Source organism: Scyliorhinus canicula, chromosome 5 (assembly GCF_902713615.1).
Source record: "Scyliorhinus canicula chromosome 5, sScyCan1.1, whole genome shotgun sequence".
Taxonomy (NCBI): domain Eukaryota; kingdom Metazoa; phylum Chordata; class Chondrichthyes; order Carcharhiniformes; family Scyliorhinidae; genus Scyliorhinus; species Scyliorhinus canicula.
In genome coordinates, this window is record NC_052150.1 from 52,458,541 (window position 1) to 52,485,605 (window position 27,065).

Consider the following 27,065-nt stretch of genomic DNA (forward strand, 5'->3'; position numbering starts at 1 on the left):
TCTTTTACTCATTTGGCCTTGATACCAGATTTATTGGATGTTACCTCACCGTCTGTCCACCTTGCTGAGTGACTCTAATTTTTGGCGGTCAAAGGTTTGACTACTCGCCTTGTCCACCGACTCGAGCGGCGTCCAGCTCAGCAAATCCTTCCAGACTTACACTAAATGTTAGGGGTGAAAATATTCACACCAAGGCCTGAGTATCAGTAACAAAGCAGTTTATTATGTCAGAATTCTGGGAGATAAGATTTGGGAACACCGCAGTCGCTGACAGCACCTTATCCCACTTAAGCTTAAACTCACATGGATTAATATACAGATTCAAGGCGGATAGCCTAATGACTTAGTTATTTTCCCATATGCGCATTCCTTTTTTTTTAAGACCTTGACTGTTTTAACTATTCCTTTCTATGTCAATTTTATTCCCAATTTTCGCGCTTCCACTACCAGAGGTTGTATCTAAGGTATTACCCATCTCTAACACTATTGGCAGTTAATGATCCTTGCGATTATGGTGAAATGGTCCTGGACCACTTTATTCAATCATGAATTTAAACGGAGTTATCCTGCTCCATTGCCCAATTCAAGCAGGCTCATCCGTGCCTGCAAGCCTATCTAACTACAAGGTTATAACGTCCTTGTTATATTTTACCTTAGGGTTGATCACGCACCCTTCTAAAGCCTCTTATCGCGGGGGCACTTTTAGACAAAGGCAAGGATCATGATGATGCTGAAACCTCTTCTGTAGCTATAACTGTAGGGGCTACACACCCTCCCTTAAAGCACTAGTCCTTGACTGTGCCTGTGATTATAACTGTAGTGGTCACACTCCCTCCCTTAAACGGGTTCGCTGGACTGACCTGGATTTCGTAGGAGCATCCCTGAGCGCTGGCAGCGGGGATGGTACAGCGGAGGGGAATACCAAAGTGGCAAAAACTTTACTCACAATGGTGGTCCAATTTCTCCTTCGCTCCTGAACTCGATCAGTCGCTTATGCCGCCAGTCTCAGCGGACACTCTTTGAAATCCCACCGCTGCCACCAAAATGTGAATGCGTCTCTAATTCACTTGTCTCTCAGTCCGGAAGAAACGGTCTCGAACACGTCCGTACTTCAGAATATTCTTTATTGCGATTGGAGCCGCTCTCTAGGTATTCCGGGGAACCACCTAGGAGAGTGCCAAAGTATTGCTCAAAACATCCTTTTTTCTAGGTATTATTAGGGGGCTGTCCCTTACATTCACTTGAGCTCACCCCCATTACAAAGCATAAACTTGTTATTGCAATAGTTCCAGTACATGATTTTACAGACTTTGAGGTTATCTATTGGCACATGAGTATGTAGCAGTCTTAGCTTAATTAGCAGGTGTTAGCTATAGTTGCAAGCGGCTCCCACATTTCATATCCTGTCTTCCGGCCATGCTCCTTGTTTCTCGAGGCTATTCAGCTTATAGTCATGAGTCGGCTCACGACTTCAAATATAAACTCCCTTATCTCAGCAAGTTCATTCTCCTTCAATGGCTTCAATAACAAACTCCTCTACTTGTAATTTTCCACTAATGTAACCCATTCATTCTGGCTCTTGCACGGCTAGTGGTCTGACCAAGAGGAGACCTTCTTCAGGATAGGTCGAAATTCCACTTTGTGTTGACCCACCATTGGAAGGTGTAGACCATAAGGCTCCATGATATATACCTATGTGGCCCATGAAGACTGGATACAACTTCAGAAATCTACCAGTCACTTACCAGCTAATGAATCTTTGTGGGGCTGGGACTAGTGAATGTAGACAAAAAAAACAACCAGGGCGCCACCTCCTGATCATTCAGCAACCCTTCCTGAATTGCTGTGCATGGATGTTGTGTGGTAATAGGGATCAGTTGTGATGTGTTCCATCCGCATAGTCCTCTCTCAGAAGTTGCTAATAAATCATTTGAGGTGGGATTTTTAAAAAAATAAACATTTAATTGAAGTATTTCTTTGGCATTGTAACAACAACAAAATCAACAATGTACATAACAAGGAAAATATTAACATAGTGCAAATACCGCCTCTCACTCCCACAGGTCCTACCATTGTTTACCCCCGTAATCTATGCTAACCTACCCCCCCCCCCCTTCTGCTGATGATTAATTCTCTGCGAGGAAGTCGACGAATGGTTGCCACCTCCGGGCGAACCCTAACAGAGACCCTCTCATGGCGAACTTAATTTTCTCCAAGCAGAGGAAGCCAGCCACGTTCGAAAGCCAGGTCTCCGATTTCGGGGGCTTTGAGTCCCTCCATGCCAGCAATATGTGCCTCCGGGCTACCAGGGAAGCAAAGGCCAGAACATCTGCCTCTTTCTCCTCCTGGATTCCCGAATCCTGCGACACCCCAAAAATCGCCACCTCTGGACTCATTGCCACCCTCGTATTTAATACCGTGGACATGGTGTCGGTAAACCCCTGCCAAAATCCCCTCGGTTTTGGATGTGTCCAGAAAATATGGACGTGGTTCGCTGCACATATTGAGCCCGGTGAACGACCTTAAATTGGATCAGGCTGAGCCTGGCACATGTTGCGGTCACATTGACTCTACCCAACGCGTCCGCCCAGAGGCCCTCTTCTGTCTCTCCCCCCAGCTCCTCCTCCCACTTTCGCTTCAGCTCCTCGGTCCGCGTCTCCTCCGAACCCATAAGCTCTTTATATATGTCCGAGACTCTCCCCTCTCCTATCCATCCTCTAGAAACCACCCTATCCTGAATTCCCCTTAACAGCAGGAGTGGGAAGGTTGGCACCTGCCTCCACAGAAAGTCCCGTACCTGTAAATATTGAAATTAATTTCCCCTTTGCCAATACAAACTTCTCCTCCAGCGCCCTCATACTCGGGAAGCTTCCTTCTATAAACAAGTCGCCCATCCTCTCAATCCCCGCTCTCTGCCAAATTCGGAACCCCCCATCCATCCTCCCTGGGGCAAACCGGTGATTATCGCAGATTGGGGACCATACCGATGCTCCCTCTGCTCCCACATGTCTCCTCCACTGCCCCCAGACTCTCAGGGCCGCCACCACTACTGGACTGGTGGAGTACCGCGCCGGCTGGAACGGCAGAGGCGCTGTTACCAACTCCCCCAGACTTGTGCCCTTACAAGAAGCTGCCTCCATGCGCACCCACACTGGCCCCCGTCCACCAGCCACCTCCTCACCATGGCTATGTTGGCCACCCAGTAGTAATTGCTGAAATTCGGCAGCGCTAGCCCTCCATCCCCCTGACTCCAGACTTCACTCTTCACTCTCGGGGACTTTCCCCCCACCGCACAAGGACCACAATAATCTTATCGATCTGCTTAAAAGAGGACCGCGGGATGATGATGGGGAGGCATTGAAAATCAATTGGGAATCTTGGGAGAACCGTCATTTTTACCGATTGAACTGCCCACCAGAGACAACGGGAGCGCATCCCATCTCCAGAAATCCTCCTTCGTCTGATCCACCAACCAGGCCAATTTCAATTTATGTAGCCGTTCCCAATCCCGCGCCACTTGGATACCCAGGTACCTGAAACTGTCTCCTACCACTCTGAATGGCAGTTCCCCCAGTCGCCTCTCCTGACCTCTCGCCTGGACCACAAACATCTCGCTCTTCCCCATATTGAGCTTATACCCCGAAAACCGTCCGAATTCCCCTAAAATTCCCATAATTTTTTCCATCCCCTCCATTGGGTCTTAGACATACAACAGTAGGTCATCTGCATACAGCGAGACTCTGTGCTCCACCCCCCCCCTCCCCCAGACCAGCCCCTTGAGGCTCTCTGAGCAATTGCCAGCAGCTCTATCACCACACAAACAGCAGTGTGGAGAGGGGGCATCCCTGTCTCGTCCCCCAATGCAGTCTGATATAGTCTGAAGTCATCCTGTTTGTCCGTACACTTGCAACAGGATAGGGTGGTACAGCAACCTAACCCAGTCGATAAAGCCCCGCCTAAACGCGAACCCGCTCCAGCACCTCCCATGAATAATCCCACTCAACCCGGTCAAAGGCTTTCTCCGCGTCCATCGCGACCACTACCTCAACCTCCCTCCCTCCCTTCCGGGGGCATCATAATCACGTTTAGCAGCCTTCTTACATTGGCCACCAGCTGCCTGCCCTTAAAGAACCCCGTCTGATCCTCCACTATTACGTCCGGTACACAGTCCTCAATCCTGGAGGACAAGATTTTGGCCAGAAGTTTGGTATCTAGGTTCAGCAAAGAAATCAACCTGTAAGACCCACATAGCTCCGGGTCCTTGTCCCGTTTCAGAATGAGCGAGATCATGGCCTGTGACATCGTCTGGGGCAGAGCCCCTCTTACCCTAGCCTCGTTAAATACCTTCTTCAGCACCGGCCCCACTAACCATGATATATCGACCTCCCACATCCGAGACTATTCTTCCCAACTAAAATGCCACCCGCTTGTTAATCAAGATCGCAACCCCTATAGTCTTTGAATCCAGCCCCGAGTGGAAAACCTGACTAATCCAGCCTTTCCTCAACCTGACCTGATCCACTACTTTAAGGTGCGTCTCCTGCAGCATTACCATGTCCGCCTTCAGTCCCCTCAGGTGCGCAAACACACGTGCCCTCTTTCCCGGCCCATTTAGCCCCCAAACATGCCAGGTGATCAGCCTAATTGAGGAGCAAAGTGCCCCCCCCCTGCTGATCAGCCATCCCTTTCTTGGGCCCGCCCCCAGCCCATGCGCCGCACTTCCTCTGGCCCGCTCCACGGCAGCCCATACCCCCGACCTCATCAGTGTCCCTCCATCGAAGTCCCTCCCTTGTCAGCAGAACGCATCGCACCCCCTCTCCTCCCCCAGCAACACTACTCTAAAACCCAACCTATTTGGTAAACTAAGCGTATACACACCCTCCACTGTGCTTCCGTGAGCTAGCTCACCCAGCTAGCTTGGTGGCCCCTGCCGCCGGCGCCAAGAAGTCTTCCACCTATTGTTCCCTCGCTCCCCTCCCCCCGCTCATACAAACAAGTTCCCTCATCCAACAATCCCCAAACAAACACCCAACAGCAAGAAAACACAAAAACAAAAGCACCACCCACCGAAACTCAAACAGGCACGTCTCCATCCCACAAAAATGCACATCAATAAAAACACAAAAAGGACATTGCCAACTTCTACCGAAAAGAAGAACCCAAAAATGAAAATTCAACTCCCCGCCCCTTTTCCCTAAACAAAGCTCTAAAAACAGACACAAACAGTAAGAGAAGGCATAACCAATTTAAAAACCAGGAAAACAAAACCCGCCAAAAACCAAGGGAGAGAAAAGAAAACACACAGAAAAACAGAAAAAAGGGGCCCAATTTTGGCCAACAAGTTGTCTCTAAGTCTGAGAGTTCTCAGACCACCGCCAGTCCTTTTCTTTTAGAAAAGTCCAGCGCCTCATCAGGCGACTCAAAATAGTAATGCTGGTCCTCATGTGTGACCCAAAGACACGCCGGGTACAGCAGACCAAACTTCACCTTCTTAAACAAAATAGCCTTGACTTGGTTAAAGCCTACCCTCTTCCTCGCCACCTCTACGCTCAGGTCCTGGTACACCCGCAGGATGCTGTTGTCCCACTTACAACTCCACGTGTGCTTGGCCCAACGAAAAATGCATTCCTTGTCCAGGAACCTATGGAATCTCACCACCATTTCCCTCGGAGGGTCCCCTACTCGTGGCTTCCTAGCAAGCACTCGGTACACTCTGTCCACCTCCAACGGTCGGGGGAATTCCCCCTCCCCCAGCAGCTTTTCGAACATCCCTGCCATGTATGCCCCAGCGTCTGTTCCCTCAGCCCCCTCCGGGAGCCCGATAATTCTTGCGTTCTGCCGGCGGGACCGGTTCTCAAGGTCCTCCACCTTCTCCAAGAGCCTTTTCTGCTGTTCCCAAAGCATCCCCACCTCCATCTCCACCGCTGTTTGATGCTCCTCTTGTTCAAGCAACGCCTTCTGCACATTCTGAATCGCCAGATCCTGGGCATCCAGCCTGCTGTCTAGCCGATCAATTAATTCTTTAATCGGGTCCAAACATTCCCGCTTCTGCCTGGCAAAACCATCCTGAATGGCTTGCATCACTGGGCCCGTTGGTCGCTGCGCTGTCACCTCAGGGGTCCAGCCGTTGGCCACACTGTCTCCCGCTACAGCTTCAACACAGCTCGTGACTGACTTCATGTTTCTGCCCTTTCGTATACGTCTGGTCCTTTTCCCCATACACCGATGTGTGGAAACGGTGCCCAATTGCCTCAGCCTTCGAATTTGTCGTTTAAAACCGTAAAAAAGTCCGGGGGAAAGGTCCAAAAGTCCGACCAGAGCGGGAGACACCAAATGTGCGACTTAGTCCTTCATAGCCGCCACCGGAAGTCCTTGAGGTGGGATGTTAACATGTACTTGAACTTAGATTTTTTTTCCCCCCAAAATTTAGAGTACCCAATTATTTTCTTCCAATTAAGGGGCAATTTAGCGTGGCCAATCCACCTACCCTGCACATCTTTGGGTTGTGGGGTAAAACCCACACAGACACGGGGAGAATGTGCACACTCCACAAGGACAGTGACCCGGGGCCAACCCCAGGTCCTTGGCGCCGTGAGGCAGCAGGGTTAACCATTGCGTCACTGTGCCTGAACATAGATTTAATTGAATCAGGATTCGCTCCAAAATCTTAGGCTAATCTACAAACAGTGAACGCACTTGTTTACAGTGTGCAAAGTGCAAGCTTTTCAGGTGCCTTGGCAACACAGTACATTGCTCTAATTCTTACACACACTTTGGAGGGCTGAAAACTTTATCCCGGACCTGCTTTCTCACAAGACTCGTGGAGTTGTCAGGAGAGAAAGTTGGATGTGGGCAGAGTGCTTCCCCCGAAGAAATATAAGGAAGAAAACCGTCAGGTGGGTCGTGACAGATGTTTCAGGCCTGGAAGCAAGTTGTCTGATCTGAGCAACAACCAGGCCCACTGGCCCGCAACTATTTACAGGGTTGAGTCAAGACACAGTAACTATGTACAGTTTGGAGAACAGAAAGAAGAGAGAACAAGCAAAAACAAGAGTCCATCAACAGTTCACATGGATTCGATCAGCTGATCGGGTGCCTTGGACGTCCTGTGCGACCTGCGGAGCTGTGCCGGCGACATTGGAGTGGTGGTCGTCCTTGACTCCAGGAGCGATGATCCTGCATTTGCGGCTGCGTCCGTACCCCTAGTCGGAGCTAGCGTGGGCATGGCCGGGAGTGGGTCGTCCTGTCCACTAGGCAGCGCGTGTAAAGGTGGTGGGGCGCCTGCTGGGGGCAGTTGGGGTTGGGGGGGCTGGCGCCGGGGGGGGGGGGGGGAAATGGGGTGGCCAGGATCCGGCGGGTGCCAGGGCCTGTAGGGAGACTGTGTCCTGTCGGCCGTCGGGGTACTCCACATACGCGTATTGCGGGTTCGTGTGGAGGAGCTGGACTCTTTCGACCAACGGGTCCGACTTGTGCACCAGCACGTGTTTCCGGAGCAGGATGGGCCCGGGGGTAGCCAGCCAGGTCGGGAGCGGGGTCCCTGAGGAAGACTTCCTGGGAAAAACAAGAAGGCGTTCGTGAGGCGTTTGCTTAGTGGATGTACAAAGAAGTGGCCGGATTGAATGGAGGGCGTCTGGGAGGACCTCTTGCCAGCGGGAGATTGGGAGATTTCTGGACCGTAGGGCCAGCAGGACGGTCTTCCAGACCATACCGTTCTCCCTCTCGACCTGTCCGTTACCCCTGGGGTTATAACTGGTCATCCTGCTGGAGGCGATGTCATTGCTGAGCAGGAATTGACAAAGCTCGTCACTCATAAAGGAGGACCCCCTATCACTATGAATGTAAGCGGGGAACCCGAACAGGGAGAAAATGGTGTGGAGGGCTTTGATGATGGTGGTTGTGGTCATGTCGGGGCAGGGGATGGCGAATGGGAAGTGGGAGTACTCGTCAATCACGTTGAGGAAGTACGTGTTGCGGTTGGTAGAGGGAAGGGGGCCTTTGAAGTCCATGCTGAGACGTTCAAAAGGGCGGGAAGCCTTTATCAGATGCGCTTGTTCGGGGCGGTAGAAGTGCGGCTAGCACGCCGCGCAGACGTGGCAGTCCCTAGTTACCGTCCTGACCTCCTGGAGTAGGGCAGGTTGCGGGTCTTTATAAAGTGGAAGAAGCGGGTGACCCTCGGGTGGCAGAGGTCCGCGTGGAGGGTCCGAAGGTGGTCTGCTTGTGCGTTGGCACAGGTGCCGTGGGACAGGGCATCGGGCGGCTCGTTTAGCTTACCAGGACGATACAAGATGTTGTAGTTGTAGGTGGACAGTTCGATCCTCCACCGCAAGATCTTGTCGTTCTTTACCTTGCCCCTCTGTGCGTTGTCGAACATGAAGGCCACTGACCGTTGGTCTGTGAGGAGGGTGAACCCCCTGCCGGCCAGATAGTGCCTCCAATGTCGCACAGCTTCGACTATGGCCTGTGCTTCCTTCTCGACTGAGGAGTGGCGGGTTTCGGAAGTGTGGAGGGTACGGGAGAAGAAGGCCACGGGTCTGCCCGCTTGGTTGAGGGTGGCCGCCAGAGCTACATCAGACGCGTCGCTCTCGACCTGGAAGGGGAGGGACTCATCGATAGTTCGCATCGTGGCCTTTGCAATATCTGCCTTGATGCGGTTAAAGGCCTGGCGGGCCTCCATTGACAGGGGGAACGTGGCTGATTGGATGAGGGGACCGACTTTGTCGGCGTAATTGGGGACCCACTGGCCGTAATGTGAAAAGAAGCCCAGACAGCGCTTGAGGGCTTTGGAGGAGTGGGGGAGGGGAAGCTCCATCAGGGGGCGCATGCGTTCCGGGTTGCATCCGTTATCACTTAGTTACGCACTACGTAGCCGAGGATGGCTAGACGGTCATTGCTAAACACGCATTTGTCCTTGTTGTAGGTCAGTTTCTGGAGTTTTGCGGTTCGGAGGAATTTTCGGAGGTTGGTGTCGTGGTCCTACTGGTCGTGGCCACAGATGGTGACGTTATCGAGATACGGGAAGGTGGCCCGTAAACCGTATTGGTCGACCATTCGGTCCATCTCTCGTTGGAAGACCGAGACCCCGATTGTGACACCGAAGGGAACCCTTAAAAAGTAGTAGAGCCACTTCTGAAGGAAGGGGTCATCGAGGCTAGCAACAGCCCCTGGCGAGCACAAGTGCTGGTGGTAAAGACCGGGGAGAAGAATAGGATGGTCATAGACTACAGTCAGACCATCAACAGGTTCACGCAGCTGGACGCGTACCCTCTCCCACGTATCTCCGACCTGGTCAATAGGATCATGCAGTACAAGATCTTCTCCACGGTGGACCTCGCTTCGAACGCAGTGTACTTGCGGTCACTCGCGCGGATGGGGAGCTGATGGTAGGCGGACTTGAGGTCCACCGTGGAGAAGATCTTGTACTGCATGATCCTGGGGATCGCACGTAGGGGTGGGGGCAGCAAGGTCCGCGGGCTGCACGGGGCCCCTGAGGAGAGCGAAGTGGGAGGAGGGGAGGGGAGGAGGGGGGGGGGAGTCCCGGGGTCGCTGCTTGGGACCGCAGCGACCGCTTTAGCTTGGCAAACAGCCACAAAGTGGCCCTCCTTCCCGCAGCTCTTGCAGGTTGCGGAACGGGCCGGGCAGCGTTGACGGGAGTGCTTCGCCTGGCCGCAGAAATAGCAGCGGGGCCCTACGGGTTTTTCGGGGCGCCCTGCGGCGCAGGCCTGGGGGGGGGGGTCCGAGTCTGTGGGGGTGAGAGAGGTTGAGTTCCACGCTGCCCAGGGGGCCGCCGCCGCGCGAGCGTTACGATTTGCAACGTCTGGGGAGGAGGCGAGGGCCCGTGCCTCCGTGAGGCTTAAAGCTTCTCTCTCCAACAGTCTTTGGCGGATCTGCGAGGACTGCATTCCTGCAACGAAGGCGTCTCGGATCAGAACTTCGGTATGCTCAGCAGCAGACACCTGTGGGCAGCCGCAGTTCCTCCCCAGCACGAGGAGGGCACAGTGTAAAATTTGTCCAGGGACTCACCAGGTACCTGCTGCCTCGTGGCTAGTAAGTGCCGAGCATAGACTTGGTTCACCGGCCGTATGAAATGTCATTTGAGCAAGTCCATAGCCGTGTCGTAGTCTGTTGTGCCTTCTATGAGCATGTACACGGCGGTGCCGATGCACGAGTGGAGGATGTGCAATTTCTGCACCCCTGTTGGGACGTTTTTCGCTGTGCTCAGGTAGCTGTTGAAGCAAGCTAGCCAGTGCTTAAATGTGGCTGTTGCATTTGCTGCGTGAGGGCTGAATTGAAGACACTTGATGCGAAGCTCCATCCTTTAAAATCTCGGTAATTAAATTGATGCACAATCAGTGGACATGAAACGTAGGTGAAGTCCGAAACGAAAGGCTTTAATTAGCTTTAATTAGCAAGAAGTGAGCAGGCAGCAGACGTACAGGAAAATGGCTGGCTGCCGGGGAACACGGGTTCTTATACCCCGCCTTGTAGGCGGAGCTACCTTCCTCTTAGCCAATAGGGATAAGAGGCACACGATACCTGGGCCAATGGGCAGCGAGTCCTCTGCACCAATGGCAGCTCACACTCCCAGGTACCGTAATACCCCTAGTCATACTACCACAATAAACATCTGAAATGAAAACATTTTCAGATCTATTGGGAAAGGGCGGAGAAATGGGACTAGCTGAGTTGCTCTTGTAGTGCGCCTTTTCGGACACAGTGGGCAAAATGTGTGCTATGGCCATTTTCTTATTCTACAACTGATGCCTGAGCAATAAGCAATGTACTAATATATTATGCTTCACCTGCTCCTGTTAAATTTCAACTTGGCTCATTTAGGACCACTTTCTCCACTGAGTCAGCAGGTTGTGGGTTCAAGCCTGATTCCAGGGTTGCAAAATAAAATCTTCGCTGATATTTCAGTGTAGTCCTATTGCATCGTTGAGGACGTATTTTGTTTTCAACCAGAACCCTTCTGAATGAAATGAATGTGAGGTTCCTTGGCGCTATATAAAGAGTGCATTCTCAGGCTGTAAGCCAACATTCTTCACTCAACCAAAATCTCAAAAACAATTGAATGACCCTCTATATTTATCTGCTAGATATGGCTCCTCTCGTGTAATTGTTCCTCTTCTACCTTTGTCCACTAGTTATAATGTGCTTTGGGATGTCCTGGGAATGTCATAAGGCAATATAAATATGCACAGATTATTCTTCCTTGGTGTAAACTATTTTTTTTAAACCCCCCTAGGTTCTGTGTGCACAACTCGGATTAAAACAGGAGTTGGCTACCCTCAGCTGAGTGCAGTGATTGAATGTGCTGACTCTGCCCACGGCCTTAAAGGACACATAATTTCTGTGAGTTACTCGCTTAATCAACAGTTACTGCCAGTTAACTTAAGGGAAGGAATTTGATAAATTATTCCCTTAATGAACAGAATTGTATTCGCTTGAATGTGCTGCGTTAATTTTAATGGTATTTTCACATTATATCAACAGCTGCTTCCTGTTTTTTTTTTTTTTATTTTTTTTATTCTCCACCTTTTTCACATTTTGTCCCAAATTTCCACCCACCCACAATAAACAATAATCAGTAACAAATATGTCAATCCCCATATCAATAACAACGATCCCATCCTCCCACCAAACCCCAAACATTAGCCCGCATGTTCACATAAACAAATGACAAAAAGGAATCGGGAATCACCCATAGTCACCATTAACACACACACTCCCTCTCCCCCCAACTCTCCCACCCACCCTCCAACTAATGTTCTTGAAAGTGCATAATGAATAATGCCCATGAATTGTAGAACCCCTCCATCCTTCCCCTCAGTTCAAACTTAACCTTTGCAAGAGTCAAGAATTCCAACAGGTCCCCCCGCCACGCCAGGGCATAGGGTGGGGAGGTTGCTGTCCAACCCATCAGGATCCGCCTTCGGGCGATCAACGAGGCGAAGGCTACAACATCTGCCTCCGCACCCGTTTCCAACCCTGGCTGGTCCGACACCCCAAATATGGCCACCCGGGGGCCTGGGTTCAGTTTCACGTGCACTACTTTAGAAATTACCTTAAAAACCCCCTTCCAGTAATCCTCTAGCTTTGGGCAGATCCATAACATATGAACTTGATTAGCCCCCCCCCCCCCCCCCCCCCCCCCCCCAACGCCCACACATATCTTCTACTCCTTCAAAGAATCGGCTGATCCTCACCCTCGTGAGGTGTGCTCTGTATACCACCTTCAGCTGTATCAGCCCCAACCTCGTGCACGAGGTGGAGGCATTTACTCTCCGGGGCACCTCACACCAGAACCCCTCCTCCATATCCTCTCCCAACTCTTCCTCCTACTTTGCTTTGATCCCTTCCAGTGGTGCCTTGTCCTCTTCCAAAATAGCTCCGTAAACCGCTGACTCTACCCCCTTCTCCAGTCTCCCTGTCATCAGCTCCTCCTCCAGAAATGTGGAGGCCGGCTCCACCGGGAAGCTCTATCTCCTTGCTGGCAAAATCTCAAACCTGTATGTATCTAAACATTTCCCCCTGCTCCAGCCCATGCTTCGCTACCATGCTCCTTCAGACCTGCAGACCGACCCTGAGAAACAAATCTTTTAGTGTCTTAATCCCCTCTTCCTCTCATTTCCGAAAATTTCTATCCCACCTCCCTGGCTCAAATCTCTGGTTCCCCCGAATCGGCATTTCCCTTGACCCTGCCCCCAACCTGAAGTGTTGGCGAAACAGCCTCCAAATTCTCAATGAAGCTATTATTACCGGACTCCGTGAGTATTTCCCTGGGGCTATTAGGAGTGCCGCTGTTGCTCGTGCTTTCAATCCCGACCCCCTGCACAAACCCTCCTCCATCCTGACCCACTGGGAATCAACCCCTCTGACCAGCTCCGCACCTTCTCCACATTCGCCGCCCAGTAGTAGTACATCCGGTTCGGAAGACCCAAACCCGCTGCCTGCCTTCCCCTCTGTAGCAGCACCTTTCTCACTCTGGCCACCTTCCCTCCCCATATGAACGACGTAATCCTTCCCTTCATCTCTCTGAAAAAAGCCTTTGGCAGGAAAATCGGCACGCTTTGAAAAATAAACACAAATCGCGGCAACACGTTCATGTTAACAGCCTGTCCCCCGACCCTCCAGTGACAGAGGGAGACCATCCCACCTCGCCAGATCAGCTTTCGCTCTCCCCACCAAACTAGAAATGTTGTTCCTGCAGAGCGCCCCCCCCCCCCCCCCCCCCCCCCGCCCCACTCCTGGGCAACCTGCACCCCAAGGTACCTAAAGTGAGCCCCTGCACTACGGAATGGCAGTACCCCCCCCCCCCCCCCCCCCCCCCCCCCAAACCACCGGCCAAGATACCACAAAATACTCACTCTTATCTGGATTTAGTTTGTACCTCGAGAAAGACCCAAACACTCTAAGCAGCTCCAATATTCCCCCTATCGACACACTCGATTCCGACACGTATAACAGCAAGTCGTCGGCATATGAGGACACCCTATGCTCTATCGCCCCCACCCCCCCCACTCTATTCCGTTCCATACCCCCGAACTTTTAATGCAGTGGCCAACGGCTCAATCACAAGTGCAAACAGCCACTTCCTGTTATTAGTTAATTCCTTTTTGTTTAGTTTGTTTATAAACATTAGTATTTAGAACCTAGATTACATAACCACTCTCTCATCGGGAGAGACTGTGATATTTGAACTAACGACCGGAATGCATTGTGTTAGCAATGAGAGAACTATTCATTATTGTTGATTACACAGAAAATGCATGATGTGAATTACAAGACCTAATGCAATCAAGATTATATTATAGACTGCAACAGGGAAAGATGTGCAGCTTGTCATTATCTAAACTCCTTGATCATGTTCCAGGAAAGGCAGAAGATGCAGAGTAGTGTGGCATAAGGAAGTATGATGAGGATACATAAAGCCCATGGATAAAGCCCTTTCTGAAACCTGTTGTGTATCATTGCCTTGAAGTGATGTGTATCATTGCCTTGAAGCACACTGCCACACATTTGTTTACAGCCTTAAAATATTGTTATATACAGAATGCAAATTGGGGAGAGAGGGTGGTGCACTGGCCACTTTTGGACCTGCTACGATAGAAGTCTCCTCTGTTTGCTGGCTGTAAGGATCCTATGTGGAATGGATTTGGACATGACCTTAATGGGCAATATGGCTCAGACAGGCCTAAGAGCCTGTGGGTATGGAGAACGTGTGGCACTGAGATATACCATAGATTATGGAGCAGTCAACTTGTCCGAACTACGCAGCTGTAGATGAATGAATGAATGGCTGTCCGCACTCAGTTGTGATGGGCAGCATGTGGCATTTTTGAGTTGTACAGCCGTAAACTTATGAAAGCTTATGATCCTCTTGGGGCCCTGAGTTCCAATCTTAAAAATGCCATCTAGGTCAGCTTCAACATACTGGGAGTTTGGACAAAGACAACCTTGACAACAGATCTTATTGTAAGTGTACTGAAGGAATGTCCAGGATCAGAGCATGCCTCCAGTAAGGTATCACCTGGCGCTGTCTCAAATAGAGGCCAACCTATCAAATATCCCTGCATAAGTTGCACCAGAAAGTGAAAAGAAACACGCAGCTAAAGTAGGATTGAACGTGGTTGACTGAAGCAATGGCTATCGCGATGCATGCCCTGAGATGATCTCGGACTAGCTAAATCACTTATTAGTAGATCCAGTGCCAAACATTTCAAAGAAAGCACCAGCACAATGGAGAAATCCCATGGCAAAGAACACTGACAATAATCACACAACACAAAAATAAATGGACTGCATTCCATTCCATTACAGGGTAATATTCATCATTTAATTATGCAGGATCATAGCAAAAGGGCTTTGATGATATTATAGTACCAGACCAGACCCCAATTTATATTGGGGAAAACTGGACGAGAAACCTCAACAATTTTTAAGTTTATAAAACTGTGAGGAAAGGATACTTCACCCTAGGAGTGATTCTACCGATTAATAAGGATCTTTTGTATTAAAACAAACTTTACTATTATATAGTATTAACCACATTAGCATCACAACAAAGCTTTATATTTATTTAAAGGAAACAGAGAAACGTGTTCATTACTACCTTATACCTTCTCTATTTCCAATTAAGCGAAGCCCATATTAGACCAAACGCCACTTGTAAATAAAGTTAGCAAACACGTGGTTACTTGCAGTACTACTGTGTAGCAATTTCCTTTCAGAAAAGTAGAGACCGACCCTTAGTCACAACCTGCAAATCCTTCTGTGTTTCTCAGACTCCTGCTCAACTTGACAGCGTTTGGCAAAATTGCTGCTCAACATAACTCCCAGCAGACTGCCAAGCCTATATCGAACTGTAAAACTACAGATAGACGTGTAGATCATTAATTACATAATCTTTATCCCATTCAGATCCAATGACCTGCTCACCCAAGTCTAAACGCAATGACTCAAATCATCTACTCTCCAGGGAAACTCCAGCAATCATAAAATTCCATTGTACATTTCTTTGTAAACAAGTTGGGCCTCACGGTAGCATGGTGGTTAGCATCAATGCTTCACAGCTCCAGGGTCCCAGGTTCGATTCCCGGCTGGGTCACTGTCTGTGTGGAGTCTGCACGTCCTCCCCGTGTGTGCGTGGGTTTCCTCCGGGTGCTCCGGTTTCCTCCCACAGTCCAAAGATGTGCGGGTTAGGTGGATTGGCCATGCTAAATTGCCCGTAGTGTAAGGTTAATGGGGGGATTGTTGGGTTACGGGTATACGGGTTACGTGGGTTTAAGTAGGGTGATCATTGCTCGGCACAACATCGAGGGCCGAAGGGCCTGTTCTGTGCTGTACTGTTCTATGTTCTATGTTCTAAGTACACGACTACAAAGTTCCATTAAGTATGTCTCTGTAAACAAGTACATGGATGGAATGAATAATAATCTCACTTTTACAACATCTTAACTACATATAGCTTAACCCAGGCCTTTAATAACATTACTACCACAAATATTAAATACAATACATACCAATTTCTTACATTCATTACAATGATAGCGTCATGGAAGGTGTTTTGGGACAATATAGTTTGTACCGATCGATATAATGAGCTTCAGAAATGGAGCAGCTCAGACATTTATTAAAATCTTTTCTCAGTGCTTGATATACTAGCTTTCTATACAGTTGCCTTTTGTTCTTACCCCATGTCAAGAATATGGGGAACGTTCTGCTCCTCCAGCAAGTTTTGCCATCCATTGAGATCATGTTGATCTCCATCATAACTCTTATCTACTCGCCTTTGCTCCATATCCCTTTGTACCCTTGACTGGCAACAATGTTTTTATTTATTCCTTCACGGGATGTGAGTGTTGCTGGCTCGGCAAGCTTACATTGCCCAATTGCCCCTGAGAAAGTGGAGATGAGCTGCCTTCTTGAACCGCCGCAGGTACGTCCACAGTGCTGTGAGGGAGGGAGTTCCAGAATTCTGACCCAGCGACAGTGAAGAAAAGCACTATAGTTCCAAGTCAAGTCAGGAGGTGGTGTTCCCATTCATCTGCTGCTCTTGTCCTTCTAGGTGGAAGGTGCTGTTGAAGAAACCATACTTAGTTGCTGCAATGTAGGTGGTGGAGGGAGTTTTGAAGGCAGTGGATGGGCAGTCAAATCAAGTGGGCTGCTTTGCCCTGGGTGGTGTGGAGTTTTCCAAGAGTGTTGTTGCAGCTGTATTTGTCCAGGCAAGGAGAGTAGTCCATCACATTCCCGACTTGTATTTTGCAGATGGTCTTGGGAAGTCAGGAGATGGGTTACTGTGTGCAGTATTCCCCATCTGGGGCTGGTTTAGCTCACCAGGCTAAATTGCTGGCTTTTAAAGCAGACCAAGCAGGCCAGCAGCACGGTTCGATTCCCGTACCAGCCTCCCCGGACAGGCGCCGGAATGTGGCGACTAGGGGCTTTTCACAGTAACTTCATTGAAGCCTACTCGTGACAATAAGCGATTTTCATTTTTCATTTCATTTCATTTTTCATCTCTGGCCTGCTCTTTTCACCATTTAAATAATACATAAAATCAATCTCTCTGTAGTCCAAAATAGATTACTTCACATTAACTCTGTTGAATTTTCTCTGCCACAGTTTTGACTATTCACTCATTCTCGCAATATATTTTTGTAATTTTGTACTCCTATCCACACTAGTTACTGTACCACAACTGCTATTGGAAAGTTATGAAGGAATTATTTTGGGACTGCAGAGTAACACGTTTCCCTACTGTTTGATGTTCATGCCAAAATGCCACTTTGAGATAGCGACTTCTGTCCTCTTCATCACTGAAGATCTCTATAAGGCAGTTGAATTTGCTTTTGCCACAATTAAAACTCGTCGGGCGAATGTCTCACCTGAAAGACAGCTCCTCAAAGTGTAACATTCCCTCAGCACTGCATTGGAGTGTCAGATTTGACTTTTGCACTCGCTTGGAATGGGATTTGAAAGCATCACGCAATGCATTCTATTCATAGAATCATAGGATTTACAGTACAGAAGGAAGCCATTCGGCCCATTGATTCTGCACCGGCCCTTGAAAAGAGCACCCTACTTAACCCCATGCCTCTACCCTATCCCCGTAACCCCACCCAACCTTTATGGACACTAAGGGCAATTTATCATGGCCAATTCAACTAACCTGCTCATCTTTGGACTGTGGGAGGAAACCTGCGCACCCGGAGGAAACCCACACAGATACGGGGAGAACGTGCAGACTCTGCTCAGACAGTGACCCAAGCCAGGAATCGAACTTGGGGGGCGTGATTCTCTGCTCCCCACGCGGCCTGGGAGAATCGCGGGAGGGCTCCCTGACATTTTTTTACGCCCCCCTGGCGCTCCCTGCGATCCGATCCCCCCCCCCCCCCGCCCAGCAAAATCGCCGCTCGCTGTTTTTCACGCCGAACGCCGATTCTCCGAGCCCGATGGGCCGAGCGGTCGGCCCTTCACGCCCGTTTCAACACGGCAGCAACCACACCGGGTCGCTGCATTCGTGAAACGGGCTACAAGATGCCCGTTTGGGGCATCTAGGGGCCCGATTGGGACGGGAGCACCACGACTGTGCTTGGGAGGGGACAGGTCCGGGATCGGTGCCCACCGATCGTCGGTCCAGCGTCCAAAACTGACGCACACTTTCCCCTCCGCAGCCCGGCAAGATCAAGCCGCCACGTCTTGCCGGGCGGCTGAGGAAAAAGACGGCCACCGCGCATGCGTGGGTTGGAACGCTGCCGAGAAAGATGGAGGCCCGCTCCTAGCCCCCCCGGGTTGGGGTGAATTAGGTGCGGGGAGCGGGCTCCGAGGCCGTCGTGAACCTCGGCCGAGTTCACGACAGCCTTAACGAATTCGGTCCCCTGCGGAGAATTCCGCCCGGGACCTTGGAGCTGTGATGCAACAGTATTAACCACTTTGCTACCGTGCTGCCCTATTACCATCTCTCTCTTGGCATCAGTTCTGCCTGACAGCCACCCTGGAGATGATGAGGGCTTTCCTGGTCCTACTCGCAGGAAGGATCCTTCCCTCCCCTTTTCCTCCAGCTCTTCCTTGGGCTCCTCCTCCAGCCCCACCTGGACCTCCTCTGATGAGGCCACATGTCTCTCTGCCTCCTCCTGCTTCTCCTCCTCCAGCATGTTCCCTTGCTGCTGTACCAGATTGTGGAGGGCACTGCAGACCACCTTAAAGAGAGAGACTTCCTGGGAGGTGTACTGCAAGGCAATGCCAGAGCGGTTAAGGCATCGTAACCGCATTTTGAGCATGCACTGTTCAACGACAGCATGGGTGGCAACATGGATCTCATTGAATATCTGCCTCGGTCTCGGACCTCTGCACTGTTGCTATCAGCTTTGACCTCAGTGGGTATCCCTTATCCCCCCCTATCGAGCCAACCCGTCATTGTCGGGTAGTCTTTGAAGGCACCAGGGATCTGTAAGTAGCCAGGTTGTAGTTATTGTGCACGCTCCTAAGGTAGTGGGCACACACATGCATGGTGGTGGCCGCAAACAATCTGAACAATCGGAGTGGAACCCATTCCTGTTAATATAGGGCCCTCCTTGATGCCCTGGTGCTCACAGGGTGTCATGCGTGCCATCAATCGCCCCTGGACATGGGGCATCATGGCAGCAAATCCTGCAGTCTGGACATCTTGCTGGATCTGGTCCAGGTCGCAGGTGATATAGTCTGATGCCCGGGCATACAAAGCATCCGTCACCTCCCAGATGCACCTATGGACGGTGGAAGTTTGGGATATACCACACAGGTCCCCGCTCGGGGCCCTGGAATGACCCGCTGGCATAGAGGTTGAAGGCTGTCGTGACCTTCATGGCCACCAGGAGCGGGTGGCCTCCTCCTCCACAGGGTGCCATGCCGTGAGAACATGGCACAGGTGTCACACTTGCTCGCTGGATGGCACTCCGAGAAGGCGGGGCACGTCTCTGCTGAGACGGGTCTTCTGCAGCACGTTCATCAGTCAGCTCATTGAATAACCAATGACTCCTGTATACCATGAGCCGTCACTGGCCTCCCCTTCTGGGTCCCTCCTCAGCCTGATGGGCAGCTGGTCTTTGGGGTATGTGGCAGCCCCCTGCACATGGGGTGAAGTCTCCAGCACGTGTTGTCGCTGCTGCTTTCTATGGTGCCTGCCGGCCTTGGCTGCCACAAGCAACATGAGGGCAGCCTCCGCCGGATCGACAGCAGAAAATATTGGTATATCTGGAAGGAATTGAAGGAGAGAAACCGGTAATCAGTTAGGGCTTCCACCCCTCCTCCAAGTCTTACGTGCCCCGCCTTCTCGTAGTGCCATCGAGCAAGCAAGTTGCAGAGCAAACCTTGCTCTGCCCACTCACCCCGGGCCACATCAAGAGCCCCTAGACCCCAACCCTAGATCTTTGCCGAGAATATTAGGGAGGACTTGCTCAGCTACTCTCCGCTCAACCACACGTTTGCCCGTTGTTTGTGAGATGATCCTCAGTGATGAAGCCTGCTCTTTAGTGTATGATTGTTGGCAGCTATCTCTCTGGTACTGATACTCCTAGAGTTTAGGCACACTGTTCGGTCATCAAAGCTGCTGGACATGCAGTACGTTAATCATCCTCTGAGGCAAAGCACGTGAGTCCTCTAGGAGGCACTTGAGAGTTTAGGAGAGTGAAGTGCTCTCGCACTAATGAGGCTCATTTGAAATAGCCTTCAGCTGTGAAGCTAGAGGCTACTCACACAGGAGAGAAGCAGACAGATGGGCTGCAGCGGTGATTGCCCCTGTTATGGGTCTCCACAATATTTTAAAGATGGCTTGAATGTGTCAGAGATGCAAAGCCCCTCACCCCCCCCCCCCCCCCCCCGGCGCTAATGGGCGGAATTCTCCCATTTGAAGTGCGGTGGCAGGTGGCTCTGGTGGTGACTGTCCTGCCAACCAGAATGGCAAAATCCCGCTCCGGATTCTGTGCTTGGAACCTATCTTGTGCACGCCACTCTTTAGCAATGGGGTTTGACGCCAACATCATTTCCTGCTGGCGAGACACAAGATTGGAAGGCCTGACAGGACACTGGCGGGCAGCTGTTTTAATGAACCTTCATGAGATGCAAATGGCGATCATTGCGACCTGCCATTGGGAGAATTGCAACATAATTTTACACTGGTGGGTTTCCTACTTTTTGGCTCCTGTCAGATTCTTCGCTCCCAGCTGCCACCACACCTGCCACAAGTGGGGTGGGAGAATTCCACCCAGTAAGTCTGTATTTTTCAAGTGTGAGTTCACAATTATAGCCACAAGCTTCTTTTAGACTTTTCTGTGAGAAACTAATTAATAACTTCAATGATGTTCAGATGTTTTGGTTGCTAGAATGACCTGCCAGTTAATATATTTCTCCCTCTCCAAAGGATGGTGGCTGCAGTTGTCCAGGTGATGTTGCCAAAGCCTTTGGTAAGTTTTCAAATGATTTCTCACATATTTACAGAGCATATATAATCTATTGTATTTGTTTTTGTTACAGTACGTTTTTGGGAGGGAATAATGGGGATCCTAGTATCAACATTGACAATTTGGCAGGTTGCAATTATCAGTAATGGGAAAACAAGAGAAGATAGGTACGTAGAAAAATCAGTGTTTACAGCACGAAAACAGGCCCAACCATTCTTTGATATGAATCCTTCACATGAGGTACCTCGCATCATACTTCATCAAACCGTATCACTATAACTCTATTCCTTTCCCTCTTCATGTACTTACATAGCTTCCCCTTAAATGTCTATTAAAATAGTCGCTCGGTAGTACAGAGATCGAATATTGCTGAAAGAAAAAGAGACGTGCTTTCAAAGAACAATACAGCACAGGAACAGGCCCTTCGGCCCTCCAAGCCTGCGTCGACCATGGTACCAGCCTAAACTAAAAGCGTCTGCACTTATGGAGTTCGTATCCTTCCATTCCCACCCTATTCATATATTTGTCTAGATGTCATGCTGCTATTGTACCTGCTTCCACCATCTCCCAAGGCAGTGCGTTCCATATATTTACCACCCTCTCGTGTAAAAATACCTGCCCAGCACATCTGTTCTAAACTTTTCACTGCGCACTTTAAACCTATGTCCCCTAGTACTTGACTCTCCTATCCTAGGGAAGAGCATCTGACTATCCACTCTGTCCATGCCAATCATAATCTTGCAGACCTCTATCAGGTCATCTCTCAATCTCCGTTGTTCCAGTGAGAACAGACCGCGTTTATCTAACCTCTCCTCATAGTTAATACCCTCCATACCAGGCAACATCCTAGTAAACAGCTTTTGTACCCTCTCCAAAGCATCCATATCCTTCTGGTAGTGTAGCGACCAGAATTGTACACAATATTCCAAATGAGGCCTAACTAAGGTCCTGTACAGCTGCAGCATGACTTGCCAATTTTTATATCAATGCCCCGACCGATGAAGGCCAGCATGCCGTATGCCTTCGTGACCACCTTATCCACATGCATTGCCACTTTCAGTGATCGGTGGACATGCACACCCAGATCTCTCTGCCTGTCAGTACTCACAAGAGTTCTACCATTTATTGTGTAATTCCTACAAGCATTGGACCTTCCAAAGTGCATTAACTCTCACTTCTCCCGATTAAACTCTATCTGCTATTTCTCCGCCCAAGACTCCAACCAGTTTATATCCTGCTGTATCCTCTGACAATCCTTCACTATCCGCAACTCCACCAATTTTTGTGTCGTCTGCGAACTTGCTAATCAAACCAGCTACATTTTCTTCCAAATCATTTATATACATCATGAACAACAAAAGCCCCAGAACTGGTCCCTGTGGAACGTCGCTAGTCACAGCCTTCCATTCAGAAAAGCTCCCTTCTACTGCTACGCTCTGTCTTCTGTATCCAACTTACCAGCTCTCCTCTGATCCCATGTGACTTCACCTTTTGTACCATTCTATACCATGGGCAACACGGTAGCATTGTGGATAGCACAATGGCTTCACAGCTCCAGGGTCCCAGGTTCGATTCCGGCTTGGGTCGCTGTCTGTGCGGAGTCTACACATCCTCCCCGTGTGTGCGTGGGTTTCCTCCGGGTGCTCCGGTTTCCTCCCACAGTCCAAAGATGTGCAGGTTAGGTGGATTGGCCATGATAAATTGCCCTTATTGTCCAAAATTGCCCTTAGTGTTGGGTGGGGTTACTGGGTTATGGGGATAGGGTGGAGGTGTTGACCTTGGGTAGGGTGCTCTTTCCAAGAGCCGGTGCAGACTCGATGGGCCGAATGGCCTCCTTCTACACTGTAAATTCTATGATCTGTGATCTATGATCTATGAGGTACCTTGTCAAAGGCTTTACTGAGTCCATGCTTACAACATCTACTGCCTTACCCTCATCTATCATCTTTGTCACTTCCTCGAAAAACTCGAATCAAATTAATGAGGCACGACCTCCCCTTCACAAAACCATGCTGTCCATTACTAATAAGTCAATTTGTTTCCAAATGTGAGTAAATCCAGAATCTTTTCCAATAATTTCCCTACCACTGCCTTAATGGCTCACCGGCCTATAATTCCTGGATTATTCCTGCTGCCCTTCTTAAACAATGGAACAACATTGGCTACTCTCCAGTCCTCTGGAATTTCACCTGTAGCCCATGAGGATACAAAGGTTATTGTCAAGGCCGCAGCAATTTCCTCCCTTGCCTCCTTTTTCAATCATCAGGCCAGATGCAAGAATGCTAAATGTATTTATTTAAAAAAAATATTTTTATCAAGGTATTTGAAATTTTTTCTAAAAATAACAGACAATGATATCAACATGGTATAATAAACATTTCCCTCCATCCCAATCTTCACACACCCCAACCATGCAACAACAATCCCCTCCCCCCCTTGGAATAGTGCATCTGCTGACATTTTAGCTTCCCCCGAGAAAGTCGACGAACGACTGCCACCTCCGGGTGAACCCGACCATTGACCCTCTTAAGGCGAACTTTATCTTCTCGAGACTGAGAAACCCAGCCATGTCACTAACCCAGGTCTCTACCCTCGGGGGCTTCACATTAACAAGATCCGTCTCCGGGCTACCCGGGAGTCAAAAGGCCAAGACGTCAGTCTCTTTCGCCCCCTGAACTCCTGGCTTTTCCGACACTCCAAAGTTCGCTACCTCCGGACTCAGCACCACCCGTGTTTTTAGCACCGTGGACATTGCCTTAGCAAAACCTTGCCAAAACCCTCGAAGTTTCGGGCATGCCCAAAACATGTGGACATGATTTGCTGGGCTTCCCGCGCACCTCGCACACCTGTCCTCTACCCCGAAAAGACTGTTCATCCTAGCCACTGTCATGTGTGCCCGGTGGATTACCTTAAATTGTATCAGGTTAAGCCTGGCACATGATGAGGAGATATTAACCCTGCTTAGGGCATCCGCCCATAGATCCGCCTCTATCTCTCCTCCTAGCTCGTCCTCCCACTTGCTCTTAAGCGCCTCCACCGGAGTTTCCTCCGCCTCCTAAAGCTCCTGGTAAATATCCGATACCTTCTCCTCTCCCACCCAGGTACTGGAGACTACTCTATCCTGTATCCCCCGCAGTGGCAGCAATGGAAAGGCCGGCACCTGTTTTCTCAGGAAGTCTCGCACCTGCATCCATTCCCTGCTGGCAATTCAAATTTATCTTCCAAGGCTTTCAAGCTGGGAAAGCTCCCGTCTATAAATAGATCCCCCCATCCTTCTAATTCCTGCCCTTTGCCAACTCCAGAACCCACCATCTAGCCTACCTGGTACAAACCTATGATTATTACAAATCGGCGTCCAAACCGATGCTCCCTCCACTCTCTTATATCTCCTCCACTGCCCCCAGATTCCCAAAGTCGCCATCACCATCGGACTTGTGGAGTATCGAGCTGGCGAGAACGGAAGAGGTGCCGTTATCAGTGCTCCCAAACTGGTGTCTTTGCATTACGCCGCCGCCATCTGCTCCCATGCCGACCCCTCCCCCACTACCCACTTCCTAATCGTGGCTATATTATCCGCCCAGTAGTAATTGCAGAAGTTCAGCAGCGCCAACCCACCCTCCCCCCGACTGCGCTCCAGCAACACTTTCTTCACTCGCCGGGTTTTACCCGCCCACACAAAGCCAAAATAACCTTATTCACCCGCTTGAAAAAGGCCTTAGGGATGAAGATGGGGAGGCACTGAAGACAAATAGAAATCTGGGGAGGACCGTCATTTTCACGGTCTGTACCCTCCCCACCAGTGATAGGGGGAGCATGTCCCATCTCTAAAAGTCCCCTTCCATTTGTTCTATCAACCAGGATAGGATTAACTTGTGCATTGCCTTCCATAGGGGCTGGTTTAGCTCACTGGGCTAAATCACTGGCTTTTAAAGCAGACCAAGCAGGCCAGCAACACGGTTCGATTCCCGTACCAGCCTCCCCGGACAGGCGCCGGAATGTGGCCACTAGGGGCTTTTCACAGTAACTTCATTGAAGCCTACTCGTGACAATAAGCGATTTTCATTTTTTCATTCCCGGGCCACCTGGGTTCCATGATATTCAAAGCTCCTCCCTATCATTCCAAGCGGCAGCTCTCCCAGTCTCTTCTCCTGTCCTCTTAAGAATGCCAAATTTCAAAGGGAGAAACAATTTATACTGCATGAGAAAAGGGTGCTGATTTGTTGGCACGTCAACTCTGATTGTCAAGGCATTGTCATGGAGAATACAGCAGGGAAGTATTGTTTCTCATGCTTTCGTTTCATTAAAAAAAAGTTCCTTGTGCCTGCAGAGGACTTACCCCTGTGTATGAATCTATGTATCTTATAGTGAACATTAGTGAACCACATTGAGAGTCCAACGGATAATCTTAAATTGGTTGTTCGTATAATTCTTAACACACTGGAATGTTCAGCAGGCGCTGCCTAATCACTGAATCATACCTAATGTTAGACAATGGGCACTATGGTGAGAATGTTAGATTTCCCTTTCTTATTCTCTATTTCCTTAAAGAGACAAAATGTATTTTACAATACCATCCGCTGTCTTTCTGATGAGTCCTTAAGCCAAGGGCCCATTTGCCCCCCTCTGAATAGATGTAAAAGATTCCATGGCACCATTCAAAGGGAAGGAAAGTTCTCCCAGATGTCCTGGCCAATATTTAACTCTGAACCAGCATCACTGAACCAGATTATACATTCACTATCCAATTGCTGTTTGTGGATCCTTTCCCTTTATTGCTGCAGTGATTGTACTTTGAAAGTACTTCATTTGCTGAAATCACTTGGGGATGCCCAAAGGTTGTTAAATGCCCTAAACACAAATGCAAGTTGTTCTTTCACTAGCAGAACCAGATCATCATTTTGCCCTTCATGTGATATGCCTTTAAATTCACAAGTGGATTAAGAGACTATACTGATGTCTCAGAGTTAGGGGAGAAAGAGAGGAAAGTTGATGAGTCACTATGTAGTCTGATGTATCATTTTGATTTTAACGTATTTCAACTTCCATTTTGTAAAAATTGGAGTAGTGGTGTAAATTTGAGGGGGGAATAAAATTTCAGTATATTGGAGTCATTTGTGGTACTGAAGGAGGCCATGCCGCCCATTGCCACTCAGTCCCATACCAGCCTCCCCGAACAGGCGCCCGAATGTGGCGACTAGGGGCCTTTCACAATAACTTCATTTGAAGCCTACTTGTGACAATAAGCAATTTTCATTTTATTTTCATTTCCATTCTTCCTCATATTTCCTCTGCATCTCTTTCCCAAGACCTTCAATGTATGTTCACATCTCGGAGTACCATCAGCAAACAGGAACAGTTTATCCTGGTTTACCTTGTTTGTCCCTGGAAAAAATTACTTTGAGATAAAACAAAGGGCAGTTTCCAATTTTAGGCTATTTACAGGGCATCATTTAGCAAAAGGTTTTGTTTAACGAAAGGGGGTATTTTATATATTTTTAAAATTCATTCTTGGGAGGTGAGCACTTCTGGCAAAGTTAACACTTGTTGATGTATCCCAGTTGCCCTTGGGAAGGTGGTGAACTGCCTTCTTGAACCGCTGCATGTGGTGTACGTACACCCGGTGCTGTTAGCAAGGGTTTTCAGGATTTTGACCCAACGACATTGAAAGAATGATGATATGGTTGCAAGTCACGAATCCTGTCTGGCTTGGAGTGAAACTTGCAGGTGGTGGTGTTGCCATGCACCTGCTGCCCCTTGTCCTTCTCGATGTTGGGAGATCTTGAGTTTGGAAGCTGCTGTCGAAGGCGAGTTGCTGTAGTGCATCTTATATGTGGTACACACTGGTGCCTCGGTGCACTGATGGTGGAAGGAGTGAATGATGAAGATGGTGGATGGGTGCCAATCATGTGGGCTGCTTTGCCTTGGATGGTGATTTAAGTGTTATTGGGATTGCCCTCATATCCAGGCAAGTGGAAAGCATTCCATCACATTCCTCATGTGACCTGATGGACAGGGAGGGGGGAAATCAGTGGATGTGTTACTCCCTGCAGAATACCCAGCATTTTCCTTATCTTACAGCAACAGCAGTTACAGGGCCGGTCCAGTACAGTTTCTGGTCAATAGTGACTC

The 27,065-nt window shown here is 49.5% G+C and overlaps 1 protein-coding gene across 1 annotated transcript in view; it reads left to right on the forward strand.

Moving 5' to 3' along the window:
* Positions 1-27,065, forward strand: part of LOC119965981 (GMP reductase 1) — a 153,369-nt gene that overhangs the window by 76,244 nt on the left and 50,060 nt on the right. Inside the window, exons 6-7 of the mRNA XM_038797052.1 lie at positions 11,246-11,352; positions 20,897-20,939. Of these exons, the coding sequence (XP_038652980.1) occupies positions 11,246-11,352; positions 20,897-20,939 (150 nt within the window). The remainder of the gene's footprint in view (positions 1-11,245; positions 11,353-20,896; positions 20,940-27,065) is intronic.